Source organism: Corella eumyota, chromosome 1 (genome assembly GCF_963082875.1).
Source record: "Corella eumyota chromosome 1, kaCorEumy4.1, whole genome shotgun sequence".
Taxonomy (NCBI): domain Eukaryota; kingdom Metazoa; phylum Chordata; class Ascidiacea; order Phlebobranchia; family Corellidae; genus Corella; species Corella eumyota.
The window spans coordinates 941,985-957,000 of NC_137490.1; the positions used below are offsets into that span (position 1 = coordinate 941,985).

Consider the following 15,016-nt stretch of genomic DNA (forward strand, 5'->3'; position numbering starts at 1 on the left):
ATCTCAAAACCTAAAATTTTGTATTTTATTAGACGCGCATTGGCCTAACTAACATTCAAGATAAAACATTTCGCGAAAATTTTCAGTAAAACAAAAGTTTGAGATAATTTTTATTTTGGGTTTAATTAGGCCACGTGATATTTTTGGCCAATGATATTGCATACAAATTTTTGGAAAAAAATAAAAATCTTTAAATCGAAAAATAATTGTTGTGTTAGAACTGCACAGGTCCAAATACCGTATTTACAAAATATTTTTCGAAAATATTAATATTCATAAAAGTTATGAAACTTTTATTAAAAATTTATGAAATCTTAAAACCTAAAATTTTGTTTTTTATTAGACGCGCATTGGCCTAACTAACATTCAAGATAAAACATTTCGCGAAAATTTTCAGTAAAACAAAAGTTTGAGGTAATTTTTATTTTGGGTTTAATTAGGTCACGTAATATTTTTGGCCAATGATATTGCATACAAATTTTTGGAATAAAATAAAAAATTTTAAATCGAAAAATAATTGTTGTGTTAGAACTGCACAGGTCCAAATACCGTGTTTACAAAATATTTTTCGAAAATATTAATATTCATAAAAGTTATGAAACTTTTATTAAAAATTTATGAAATCTCAAAACCTAAAATTTTGTATTTTATTAGACGCGCATTGGCCTAACTAACATTCAAGATAAAACATTTCGCGACAATTTTCAGTAAAACAAAAGTTTGAGGTAATTTTTATTTTGGGTTTAATTAGGTCACGTGATATTTTTGGCCAATGATATTGCATACAAATTATTTAAAAAATAAAAAATTGTAAATCAAAAAAATTTTTTTGTTAGGAACCGCACAGGTCCAATTAACGTGTTTACAAAATATATTTCGAAAATAATAATATTCATAAAAGTTATGACACTTTTATTAAAAATTTATGAAATCTCAAAACCTAAAATGTTATATTATATTAAACGCGCATTGGCCTAACTAACATTCAAGATAAAACATTTTGCAAAAATTGTTAGTAAAAAAAATTACAGCAAATTTTTATTCTGGGTTTAATTAGGTCACGTGATATTTTTGGCCAATGATTGACCAATGATACCCGCGCACCGGCCTAACGGGCATTTAAGATAATACAATATGAGTGTTACGATTTTTAGTTTGGCAAAAATAATTTTTAGCAGGAATCAAACCAAAAGAGTTTGTATTGTAAACCGAATATACTAACTGAAGCTACGAAACAACTTCGTTAAAACATTAATTCATTACCACTGCATCATTCTTTTGAAAAAAATTAAAGCAAAAAAAAAAACGTTTTAACAAAAGTTAATAAAAAACTTTTGTTTAAATTTTTAAAAATTCAAATCGTTCGTTCGTATAATTTCAATTTTTTGCGCTTGATCCTTCAAGTGATGTGATTTCTGCAACCACAATTGTTACGTCGTAATCACTTTGTTTCACTTATAGTAAGTGAGATATTAAACCTGAAAAATAAAAAAAATATTTCAAACTCTTTCTTTAACGTTTTTTTAAATAAAAATAAGGTTATAACAAAAAACTCGAATTTTAGTTTTTACAAATATTAATATTTAACTAAAATATTTAAAAAATTTTGACCTTCTAATTTAATATTTAATTTTCAATTTAATATTTAATTTTTTTTTGTTTTTTTTTGTGTGTACAATATTGTTGGCCCAAAAATGTCACGTGACCTTTTAATACCCAAAATATAAATTTTCTTAAACTTTTATTCTACTAAAAATTTTCGCGAAATGTTTTATCTGGAATGTTAATTAGGCTAATACGCTTCTAATAAAATATGTAATTCAAGGTTTTAAAATTTTGTACAATTTTAATAAAAGTGTCATAACTTTTAAGGGAATTAAAAAAAAAAAATTTTAATTTTGGTACACAATATTTTTTTTAAATGTTGATAAAATAATATGTTTCCAAATAAAAGGGTATTTCAAGTTTCAAATTATATTTTTTTTTAAATAAAAGTTTATTTATATTTTTTCTGAAATATTTTAAAAATATCTTTGTTATTCTACAGATGCAGTAAGTTATCATTTCAGAACTTAAAAAGCTAAGTATGGTCAAGCGACATAATATGTTATGTTTTAGATCTTAGATCAAATTACTTACCTTAAACCATAATTTCATTTTTATTTTGTCCAAATGAACACAATTTCGGATTCTTTATGTTTTTCTATTTTTTTGTTTTCTAATTTTTTTTAAATTTTTTAATTTATTTCATCTGTTTTCATTTATTTATCATCTAATCTGCAAAAATTAAATTCGTATAAAAAACAGAGTTTGTAACAACATTTTTAAACAATGTTAGTCCCAATTGCAAATTTTTTTTTTAAATGACTTTCACTAAAACGTAGCTATATATTTAGTCAACCACTATAGCCATTATTATTAATTAAATATTTTGCGTCTTTGTATCCAGAAATTCCATTACTTTAAATCCAGTTTAGCCTTAATTTAATCCAATTTTCAAATTTTTTGTAATTTATTGAATCTAAAATTAAATATAAACAGATTACTTTGTAATAGAATTTTTATGATAATATCGCTAGTTAGCTTCGTTTTTAAAAATCATCTATATATTAAATAGTTACTTTTTCTACTTTACCACTTTTGATCATAGTTTAAATTTTGTTTTTATAAAAAAAGTTTCTTGTTTATCTTAACTTTTGTTTACATTTGTTTACTATGTTAAGCTGTATGGTATTTTTTTCAAATGTGTTAATGTCAGGTCTGCCTTCTTTATATGTAAGTAACCAATGAACCAAATTAAAACAAAGCGTCGCAAAACAACTTCTCGTTGATTACTCGATTGAGGGCAAAAACGTCAGTGACGTCACAATCTTACGTCCATCATTTAAAATGTAAACAAACACACATTGTTTTGTATTTTAAAGGCTTGGTTCAAGGTTTAAGTCGTAAATGTATTGTTCAAATATACAATAAATAAAATTTTTGTTTTGTATATTGTTAAACCTTGGTACATTAAATAAATTGTAGTATTCTTATGTCTTATAAAGAAATAATTAACAAAATTTTTTTTATTGTTTTACTTTTAAAAGTAAAAAATTTAATTAAAAATGTTTAAATATATAAATTGGCGCTTAAATATCGTATAAAGAACGGTGAGATGTAGTTTATTAACCTTCTTTCACGGTAGAACTTATGTTGTTAGTAATAATATAATTAATACAATTTTAAATGTAACTACCTTACTAACAACTACCTAACTTCATACTAACAGCCGAAAGGTTTCGGGTTCGAGCCGCACCAATGTTACACTATTTGTACCTAAGGCCGGCGTTTACAGATACCTTAAACACGTCACAACAGCATACCCTTCCTAATGAAATCGCTTAAAAGTGATAAGGAAATAAACTTAACTTGTTCGTATTTTAAATTTTTTTTCTTCTAATATTATTTATTAGAACAACATTTAACAAACGGGTCAGAGAGGGCAAAATAAGGTTATTTTCCTATGTCTGCCAGCATACGAACTTAGGACGATGACGTTGTGCATCACGTGACCCGCGGGCGTAGGGACTTTCCCTATTTACCTTCAAATCCCGATATCTTAAAAACTACTTGACCAATTTTTAAAATAATGGTATCCTCGTGCAAGTTAGAAAAATTCCAACATAATTAAAAAAGAAGCTCTACGACCGAACTATCTCTTTAAGTAAATTAATGTTGTTCTTGTTGTTGGACATTAAGTTTCGTAAATTACTTTTTAAAGTGATCCAAGTTAAGTTAAAAAAATCTTGCTTAAAACCCCTAAAATTTTACTTCCACTTAAAAATAATAAACACACATCAAATAATGTATCAACATTTTATTATATTACGCCGACGCAATAAACACGTGTTCACCACGTGTTCAGTCACGTGACTAAGAGACACGTGGTCTTGGTTGTTGTTGTTGTTGCTGGTTTTGACCTCCGGGTCGGAATCTGGGAGGAGGAGTTCGATCTTTTCGGGCAAGTCGGGATCTGTTCTTTACCAAACTAAAGAGAAAAGAGATTGGTTTATTTTAGAGGAAAAAAGCAAATTCTGAGATCTCGTTCAGGAACTATAAAATGAACATAATCGAATGTATCAAATGAATCACTTGTATTAAGTGTATTCCGAGTGTGAAAGGGTTTATTTAATGAAAGAAAATATAAGCTATTTTCTAAGTAAGGTTTGTTGTTTATATAATATACAGAATCGACTAAAGATCAAATTGGTCATCGTATTTATCAGTTATATTTTAAATAGGTTGGTTTGAGGTTAGGGTTCAATCCAAGCAATACTTAGGTTTTACTTAAAATAATTTAATTTATTTGGTCCACTTGTTCCAGTATATTTTATATTTTACTCTTTATTGTCTACTTAAATTTAAATTTTAAAAATATTTACAAAAACTAAAATTGCTTTAATCAAAAAAAAAACAAGTTTCACAAAAGTAACAAAAAACATACTGAAAATATGTTTATGTTTAATGTAATTAGAAAGAGATTAATAAAAAGGTTTTAAAATGTTTATAATACATGGGTTCTGTTGTTTAATAAACTTATACCTAAAAATGTGGTTTAAATAGACCTATATATATATTTATAAACATTTTAACAAAGTGCAAATAAAATAAATTATTACTACAAATTGAAAATATATTCTTTAAACCCAAAATAACAAAAAAAGCAATTAAAAAACGACCTTAGAAACAAGTGATTTTTGAGTTTCTTAAAATTAAATGTCATATCAAACAAAACAAAAACTTTAATAAAAAACTGGCATGTGAATATTTACCAATTTTAAAACAATATTTTTTAATTTTGACCCACCGTAAATGAATAGCAGCAGAGACACTGTAGTAAACCTTGTAATACATTTTAGGGAGAGCGTAAGATTCATAAACACTTGCTTCCGATAAATCTCTCATACCAGCAGCGTCTACAATGTTTCTGTCAAGTAATAATATTGATTAATTTACAAAAAATATAAATCTTGTTATTTTTTACTATGTTTTCTTAGAATTAAATATAAAAAAGGTACAGTATAATCTTTCAAAATAGTATATATATATTGTAGCAATAACTCTTTAATACACTCTTTCTTAAAGGTTATATAAAACTAATTATATATATACAATAATTGAGTTGGTCGCTTAAATAAAGAGAAAAAAGTTTTATAATGTATATAAGTGAAAAATGTTAAATAATCGCCCTTTTAAAACATAAATCTTGTTAACTACAAAAAAACATGAAAAATTCTAAATAAAACCTTTTATGTATGCACAATATAATCTCTGCCAAATAATATTTATACATTTCGTTATGAAATTATGTTGGTTCAGTTAGAGGCCATTCAATTAGCATAATTTGACATTTAAGAGTTAATCATGTCTTGATTTAAGTTCACAATTCATTAAAGATTACCCAAAACATGCCAACCTGATAATGTATTTCTTGATCGCTTTATCTTTAGGAACCCGAGCTCCTGAAGACTCACATCGAACATATTTGACGTGACCTCGACCTTTCTTGTTACGACCTCCGTTTCGACGTTTAGCTGTCATTTTGAGTCAACCTGGAATTAAAAAATTTAAAAAAGTTTAATCATGATCGAAAAATTATAAATTAAATATTTTTACAATCATGATCAAATTTTGGGTTTGGTGACCATGTCATAACATACTTAAAATCTTTGCATAAACATTGATACTTTTGGCATGTTTTAAATCATTAAATTAATTTTGTCATTTTTTCCCGTTGCATTGTTGTAATATTAATTGTATATCGTATTTATTATTTACTTTTATCAATGCGCGAAAAACCAAAATAATAAAAAAAAAAAATTATGTATTTATAACAGGTTTATAGATGGATATATAGGGCTTAAATAAACCAATTGGTTTGTTGTATAAGTCTTAAATATCATATTAATTGGCAACAATAATGTCAGAATGTAACATTGACTGCAAAACTTATGGATTTTGTCAAATATATCCGGCATAAATTACTCAATAATTAAGATAAATTTTATTGATATTGAAAAAAGTTTAATTATTAAACATGTTTAAATAACATTGTTTATAATTTAACTAACATAAACAAGTAAAACTCTAAATTCTGTAGTATTAGAACTAACTGATTGGTTAACTTTTTATAAACTTGAGGGGCAAACTGACAACACAATTATCAAAAATTTATGACGAATAGTTTGTAATGCTATTATTTTAGTCTGAACTTAAAATCTCTAGTCTTATACCATTATTGTTTTACAGTTACATCTATCATTTTGTTAAATATAAAAACTTTTAATAAAATGCCAAAATCTTGCCGTGTAACTAATTTTAACTTTCGGTAAAAATAACATTTTGTAAAAAAAATTGTCTTAATTTTCGTCTACATTTAACTCGTCTAGGAATCTTTTTGACAAATTTTTATTTTTTTTTTGATTCTTTTTAGATTATTTATAGTAAATACAACTTCTTTTTATTCAAAAACGTTATAAAAACAAGGATTTAAGCAGATTTCTAATAAAAAAATGAAATTATTTTTCATGCAATACCTTGTCTTATTTTCCAAACCAAAAAGAAACAAAACTCGTAACACACTTATGTCGACAACTTTGCACATAGAAATCATATATTTTAAATAAATCTTTTTTAAATAAAAAAAACTCTAAAAACGTAAAATTTAATTTTTGTAGGCCTAATTATATTTAATTTAATAAAAAAAATTAAAATTTTATATGATTTTGGTAATAAGCTTTAAATAAGGGGCTATGCGACCAAATAAAATAGTTTTTACCAAGATACAAATACTAAACTTATATGCCTTTATATATATTTTATTTTTTTAGATGTAAAACAACAAATTTAATTCCTTTTTTACTCGGGCACTTTCTTAGGTTAAATTTTAAAGTTTTTGTTACGTAGTTGCACATATATCGCCTAAGCACCAATCTTTTTATTAGGGACGACTTTTTTAACTATATGTATCGCCTTACTTGAGTCCCCCGCGACATAAAAACAGTAAAAGTTATCCCCTTTAGTTATATTTAACATTGCATCACGTAGCCAAGCTTTAAACAAAAAAGTTTTAATTTTGATGTAAAGTTTAATTGGCAGCGTAGTGTAGCAGTCAGAACACTTTCTACACCTTCATGAGGTCGTGAGTTTGATCACCATTGATTTCATGCTGTAGCGCCTTTGAGTAAGGCGCTATAAACAGTAAAAACTCCTGCTAACCTAATACTTAATCAGCAGCATAACTACTGGGCAATTCCAATCAATAATATCCCAAACTGTCATAGGCAACTCGAGACTGGGTTGGAGTAACTGATGTTACACTATGTTTAGGTCGCGCATTTGACCTTTCCACATCAAGGATAAAAATATTTACAAAAAAAATAAACAAGTAAAAAAATAAAAAATGTATATAGAATTTCATTAAAATTTAAACTTTTTTATATTTAAAACATTGGTTGTATTTGCCTATTTTGTCATTTTAATGATACGAAATATTCTATTGTTTAATATTTTATTCATTTTTTCAGTTTGTAAAGAAAAGTAAATAAGTAAAAGTTTGCAGACCAATCTGTCATAATAACTAAAATGGGAACGTGCTTTACAAGCTACTTAGTCGTTGAAATGTTTACTTTTCTTGATTTTGTGCCAATCTGAATAGTACTTGACGTTTAGGCTCGCCTAAGTGAGTCCCATTACGTTTCTGTAAGAAGGAGAGTTTGCAATATCCATTTAACATTTCGTTAATGTTTGTTGCGAAGTTTTTGTGTAGTTAAGTGCTTGAAATATGAAATACTATAAAGCTGTAGTTATTGGTTTCAACATGTTTTAAAAACAGAAATTGTATTACTTGATTAGAATAAAGTAAATTAGGTTTTGGAGAGGCAAATATAGCATTTTTAAATATTATTTTACTATTCAATTTTTAATCTTTTATTTAACATTTAGTTTTTAATAAATTTATCCTAGAGCAAAACACTAAACTATTTAGGAAGAGCATAATAGGTACAGTAGTATTGCAATTAAAAAAATCAATCAAAAATCAAAGTTTTAAGATGTCGGTTGGAATATTACCCCGTCGCTGCAAAAGTCAAAACAATCAACGTAGATTAGGATTGGTGCGCAATTCGTACCCGCAAACATCCATGTTTAGTTCAAGCTATAATGCATTTACCAATAGAATGTTTATTGGGACGAATCAACCGAACCAATTCGACCGAGTTTCGTTGCTTCATTGCAAGGAGAAGTTAAATAAATTGAAGCAAGTTAGACAAGACAACGCAACGTTAAGATTAAAGGTTGGTATTTTACAATTACGTCATCTCCTTTCCCTTAAACTTTATTCTTTATTTAAAAAATTAAAACTGTAATTGCATTACAAACTAATGTATTGTGTATGTATAAAGGAAATGCTGCCTATATATATTTTTTGTTTTAAAGGTCTAGATTATTTAGTATTTAGAACTCTTAATTATTTGCTCTGTTTAACAAATTAGAAGAGATAGATTTAATTTTGAATATATTTATACTTTTAGTTTATAAATCGTGCAACAGATTCATAATCCATAATAGATTCATAATTTGACCGGCAGCGTGGTGTAGTGGTAAGAACACTTGCTACACCCCATAAGGTCGTGTGTTCGATTCCCACTGCTCTCATGCTGTAGCGCCCTTGAGTAAGGCGATATAAACGGTATAAACTCCCGCTGAGCCAGCACTTAATCACCAGTATAATTATTAGGTATTTATAATCTATATAATATCCCAAACTGCGACAGGCAACTCGAGACTGGGTCGGAGTAACAAATGTTAATCTATGTTTAGGTCGCGCATTCGACTATCCCACATTGAGGATAAAGATATATACAAAAAAAAATAATCCATTTTGTAATTATCCGTATTAATTATAATAATTTTATGACGTTAATTTATTTTTTAACAGATGGAAATCTATCAAAAAACAAACTCACAAACAAAAAAACCTAAAAGCCCAAACAAAGAAATAAACGAACCCTATTTTACCCCTGTTTTAAACAATTTAAATAAAACCCAATTCGTCCCAAAAAGACCCCAAACAGATAAAGTTCGAACGATGACAACCCCTAATTTTTCAACTTTAAAAAACGAAAAGAAATTCGATGCAGATTTATATACGAAGCAAAGCGGTAAATATCTTTACATCTATTCGGATATTTATTTTTAACAAGTTAATAACTGGCTGCATCTTATTTGTTTAAAAATAGTCATAAAAAGTTTCTTTTAAAACCCCAAAAAGTGCATCAATCTCCATTAAATTATTAATATAAAAAAAAAAAATAATTTTTGATATTTAATATACCAATGTGGTTGGTTATTGTAATATATCAATTTTAAGCTGCACCAATGTCACTGTTCTGGCTTAAACACGTGACAACGACACATTATATCTTAATAAAATGTAATACCTATCACCTTAAAATTATACTAAAAAAATGTTTTAAAATTAGAATCAAAAATCATATTTTAAGGGTATTAGCTTTAAATAAATCTCAACAACATTATTTTTAGCACATGACAACTTTCGACCAGTATATCAACCATTTATCGACTACAAACCACGCCATCTAGCAGACAACAAAAACTCGATTTTATTCTACAGCAACAAAATGGAAAAACGATCGAAACTCGTTCGTTCCGGTTCAGCACCCACAACTACGTCATCAAAAATATTATTCCAGAATCAAAGAAATTCTAACACTAACAAGTCGAGTTTGGAGGCAGAATATTGTTACCGTAGCAACGATAACACTTTTCGTAATATAGTCAAAGTGCTGAACAAAAAGTTTCAAATCAACGAAAATAACAACGATACAAAAAAACTCGGGAAAAAAAGTGGAATTCTGATTCGACGTCAATCTCCAGGGTTGAGATCGAATAATAATCATTCAACACGGAGCATAGTCGAAAGCCAAGGTCACAAAGTTCTCATATTCGACGAAAAACCGCTAGGTATAATAGGTGAGCACTGTAAGCCTACAAGACCTAGTACACCAGCTAAACTAAATCAAGCTGTTATTGATATACGAAAAATAAAACCCACACAAAACAAACACTCTAACAGAAACGTGTATATGCCCTCTGTTAACGTAAACGTAACGAATCCAGCGCAAAATTCACAAAATATTACCGAGAAAAATAATTGTAATTGTAAATCAAGATCGGTGAGGTTTTCTTGTACTGAAAACAAGGTTCATGAATATGAAACAACTGAACCAGTTTTAACAACTTTTAGTCCGAATAATTTAGATGGTTTATGTATTAACGGTATCTCTAAATAACTTTTGTTACGTAATAATAAAGCGAGAAATTTTTTTTCTATTTAATACGCGCCGTTGGTTGGCGCTGAAGAGCGGTAACAGAGTTTAATAAACTTTAAATGTGAGTTTCAATCTTCTAAAATTCAATTTTTTAAATGTAATCAACTTATATCATAGCACAGCCATAAAATTTATTAATTTAATTATTTTTTTATTGTTTATTATTTTTAAGTTACGTTTTTTGTAAATTTTTTTTATTTTTACGTAAATTGTGAAAAAAATAAAAATAAAAACAAATTACTTTAATAATTAACAACAATTTTTAGAATTAATAAATTTTAATATATTACATAAGTTAATTTATGTAAACATTATTGTTCAATATTTTGTACTTTATTAAAATTATTTTAATTTAAAAGTTATTACGTTTCAATAGCTAATTATGTTTATTAAAGAGAAATTGTTACGCACTAATTACAATGAATCAATATTTATTTTACTGAATATTTTTTATTTTGACAGATTTTAATATTATTATAACTTAATGATTGAAATTTTTATTTATTTTTATAAATTTATTCAAAAAAGAAATATATAACGACACCTGTGATAATATAAAGATTTATTGTGACGTCATACCTTAATGATTTTGAATAGAAATCGTTGAATTTATATTTTTTAGTTTCATTTCAATATCTTTATTGACAAAATTTAATATAAAATTAAATTTTTTTTAAATTTGTTCAATATTATTAATATATAATTACTTTAATTATAAAAGGGTAATTTATATTTTTCAAAAACAGTTATAAATAGATAATAAAATGGTTAAAAATGTCATAAATTTTATAAAAATACAATCTTAACTATGCTTTTAAATTGTACAATTTTAAAATTTTAAATTCATAAATAAATCATGTTTTAAATTGCAATTTAAACATTGTTTCATATTTGAGCCATCGCAATTTACATATTAAATTCATTTTACATTTTAAATTATTCATTTTTGCTTTGATTTCAATAATTTTCTAAGAAAACCCAAATAATTGATGACAAAAATTGAAATTGTTTTTATATTGGCATCTGGGAGATGGACTATTTTATCATTTCTCTAAAAAGGTGAAAGGTTGGATTTTTATCGAGGTTTTTATTAAAGATTTAAGGCCGGGTGGTTTGCTAGAGGTTTTATCCAAAAATCGATAAGAAAATAAATCGTTTAAAGGCCTGTTTACACGACAAGGTAACGTTGCGTTGCGCTGTGTTGCGTTACGTAACCTAACGAGTTCTAGGGATTAACAAATACAACATATCTAATAAAGTATACCGCTTACGAAATCTTGGGTAAATTTCGCTTCGGCTACAAAACTTTACGAAATCTTACGTAACTTTCGCAAAATTTCGTACGTGTGAACGACTCTGTACATTTTAAATGGTTGGAAAATCTTACATTACGTTGGGTCGCGTACGCCGTGTGAACGGGCCTTTAAATCGAGAAACAATTTGATTTTTTCAAGTTTTTAAAAAAAAATAACATGAATAAAACCTAACAAAAAATATTTTTTATTTATTGTCATTTAAAAAATTACTTTTATACTTTTAAAACTTTGTAATCTATATATAATAAAGCTTATGTTCAATTTAGGCCCTTTCATTTATATTTAAAAGACCGTACAATAAACGGTTTTATTGACTATTTTAGGTTAGCAAATATCAGTTAAAATATAAACGCCTTTTATTAGTTATATATTAACCTTATACTACTTTGCATTTCAAAAGAGGTTTCAATAAACTAACAATTTAGGTGAAAGTGTTTAACACACCTGCTTACAGTTAAAATTTAATTAAAAAACAAACATTTAATTAAATCAAAAATTTAAAACCAATATTTAAATGTCTATTAATAAATAACTAATTTTTATTAAATAAAATGAAAAAATTGATGTGTAAATACAATAAATTAATTATTTTATTTAAATATTAACCATTTTTCTAACAATAAAAAACCCCTATATCTCAAAGTTAATAAAGAAAAAAATACCACGGACAATAAAAAAATTCAGCTCTAAAATGATTATAAAAAACGAGTTGTGATGTCATAACGCGATAATGACGTAAACAATCACAAATTAGACCAAGTAAGAGACCAAATAAAAAGTTAAACCCCATAGACAGGTTAAGGCATGTTAGCCACATAAGTTGAATGTAAGTATTATGTTGAGAGCCTGATTGGGCTTTTAACTAAGGCAAGCCCAGACCCGCCTTATACCGCTCTTAACTGAGCGAGAGCGCGGAAAAGACGGAACGAGAAAAGCGCGGAAATTCGCGGAATAATACCAAAATTAAAAAAAAAATTAATTTATTCACAATTTTTTTATTATTTTTAGTAAATTACCGATTTTTTTAATTAGGGTTATAATTGGTCATTAAATTCCGTTGGTTCCGCGTTTCTCCGGCTTAGCTACTTCTCCGCGTATTGCACCACTCTCTTATCAAGATGGTGTAATTATCAACAAACAAATAAGTATCAACTACGGGAAAGCACCTCGCAAGACTAGAAAATTAAATTTTAACGACTTTAATCGTAATATGCCTGAGGCAGTATAAACGTAAATTACAATATTTATAACTTTACTACAGATTTATTTTGTAGGTTTCGTTGGATTTTATTTATTAGGTTTGAAGTAGTTTTACTACATTACCACGACCTATAAAACCAACGTTTTAAACGTTTATAAAAAATGAATTTTTAGACAAAAATAAGGGAATTAATGGTGTTTAAAATGCCCAAAATATCCAAAAATTTAGACTAATTTATCTAAAATTAAATTAAAATTCTAATAAACTATTAATTTTAATTAATTTATGTCAAAAAATGCCAAAAAAATATTTTTTTGTTTTATCTGCAAGTACTTGAATTTTTCCTGTTTATATTTCCCCGTTTAACAATTCCTTATTTTGACGTCACAACCCGGGTTTGTTTACCTGTCTATCCTGTTTTCCGGGTCACAATAAATCAATATGACGTCACATAGAAGGGTTGTAGTTAATTTAATTACTGAGTTTTATGAGTTTTTATTTGTGGGAAAAAAAAAAAATTTTATTGTTTTTTTCACTAGGGAAAAAGTTAGCGATAAAATCTAAAACTATTTTTAAAAAATCGATAAAAATAAATGTTCCAATATTCATAACTTTAAATGTATTTTGGGTTTGGTGACCATGCCATAACATACTTGAAAATCTTTATGTAAACATTAATATTTATGACATGTTTTAAATCAATAAATTGATTTTGTCATTTTTTCCTGTCGCATTGTTCTAATATTAATTGTATATCGTATTTATTATTTACTTTTATCAATGTGCGAAAAACCAAAATAAAAAAAAACACCTAATTTTAATCAATTTTATGGTTTTAATATAACTTAAAAATGACTGACATTTATATTTTTAATTTATTGTTAATTGTATCAACTTAATCTTTTAAAATAAACAAAATTTTAAATCAAATTTAAAACGAACAGAATATACAAAAAATAACAAATATTTAAATAAATCGCATTATATGACGTCATAAAACCCCGATTTTAAGGGAGTTGTTCATAAACAAACCAACAAGTTGTGATGTCATAAGACGATTATGACGTAACAGATAAACAAACTCAGTTTAATCTGTTTTCTAAACAGTAAAAATTCGTTTATTTAAATTAAAATCGGATTAGAATCAAGAAAATCAAAACTTTAAACTTTAGTTTAACTTAAATCCACAAAATAATATAGTCAGCAATAAATTAACTAAAACCAACTGTTTATTTTAAATCTAAAAATATCATTTTTGTTTTATTTTGGTTTTTCGCACATTTATAAAAGTAAATAATAAATACGATATACAATTAATATTACAACAATGCGACGGGAAAAAATGACAAAATCAATTTAATGAAACATGCCAAAAGTATTAATGTTTAAATAAAGATTTTAAGTATGTTATGGCATGGTCAACAAACCCAATTTTTTTTGTTAATAATTTTAATAAAGTTTTCTTTTAGTTTTTTTTTAGTTTTTGGTGTAAAAAATTGGTTAAATTTGGTGGTTTTTGCTTTATTAACACTAGCTGTCCGGGTCCACTTTTTAAAGTGTTATTATTAGCATTAAATGTCGGATAAATTAGGGTACAGTTTATGTTATAACTGGATGTGAAAATTTTCGTAAAATATTGAAAGCGTTTTTAGTAAAATTTAAATAAGTAAACACGAATCATTGAATTTGTAAAAAGTTGGCAAGTTGAGAGAAATATCAAAAACTAAACCAAAAAATTAAAAAATAAGAAATTATTTTAAAATTAATTCTTATTTGTTAAAAATCAAAAATTTATTTTAATTTAAAGAATTTTTTTAAATTATTTCAAAATCTTAACTTAGTAAGTTGTAAAAATTTGAAACCCATTACGTTAATGTATTGTGACGTCATAAATAGATATTGATCCTCATAATACTTTAATTATGACGCAGGGGAGTTAACAAATGCACCTGCCTCACACGCGCGAGCATTAATGGATTTATTTTAATATTAATCCGCGGTTTTCTGCCGCGCCGTCGAAATTTATCGATTTGAAACCGGTTTCGATTTTGGCGCCAATTTTAATCACGTGACCTCGTCTGTCTTCTAATCGACGACATGTTTAC

General features: G+C 26.4%; 2 protein-coding genes across 2 annotated transcripts; one reads left to right on the forward strand and one right to left on the reverse strand.

Moving 5' to 3' along the window:
• Positions 1–3,844: 3,844 nt before the first annotated feature.
• LOC145755705 (small ribosomal subunit protein eS26-like) lies at positions 3,845–6,635 on the reverse strand. The gene is made up of 4 exons (XM_082571957.1): positions 6,579–6,635; positions 5,459–5,594; positions 4,850–4,969; positions 3,845–4,030 (listed from the first exon to the last, which is right to left on the reverse strand). The coding sequence occupies exons 2-4, from the start codon at positions 5,581–5,583 to the stop codon at positions 3,916–3,918; spliced, it is 360 nt and encodes a 119-aa protein (XP_082428083.1). The 5' UTR covers positions 5,584–5,594; positions 6,579–6,635; the 3' UTR covers positions 3,845–3,915.
• A 1,381-nt stretch (positions 6,636–8,016) lies between these two features.
• Positions 8,017–10,402, forward strand: LOC145763481 (uncharacterized). Its single transcript, XM_082574937.1, has 3 exons — positions 8,017–8,336; positions 8,981–9,203; positions 9,586–10,402. The coding sequence occupies exons 1-3, from the start codon at positions 8,094–8,096 to the stop codon at positions 10,353–10,355; spliced, it is 1,236 nt and encodes a 411-aa protein (XP_082431063.1). The 5' UTR covers positions 8,017–8,093; the 3' UTR covers positions 10,356–10,402.
• The last annotated feature ends 4,614 nt before the right edge of the window (positions 10,403–15,016 follow it).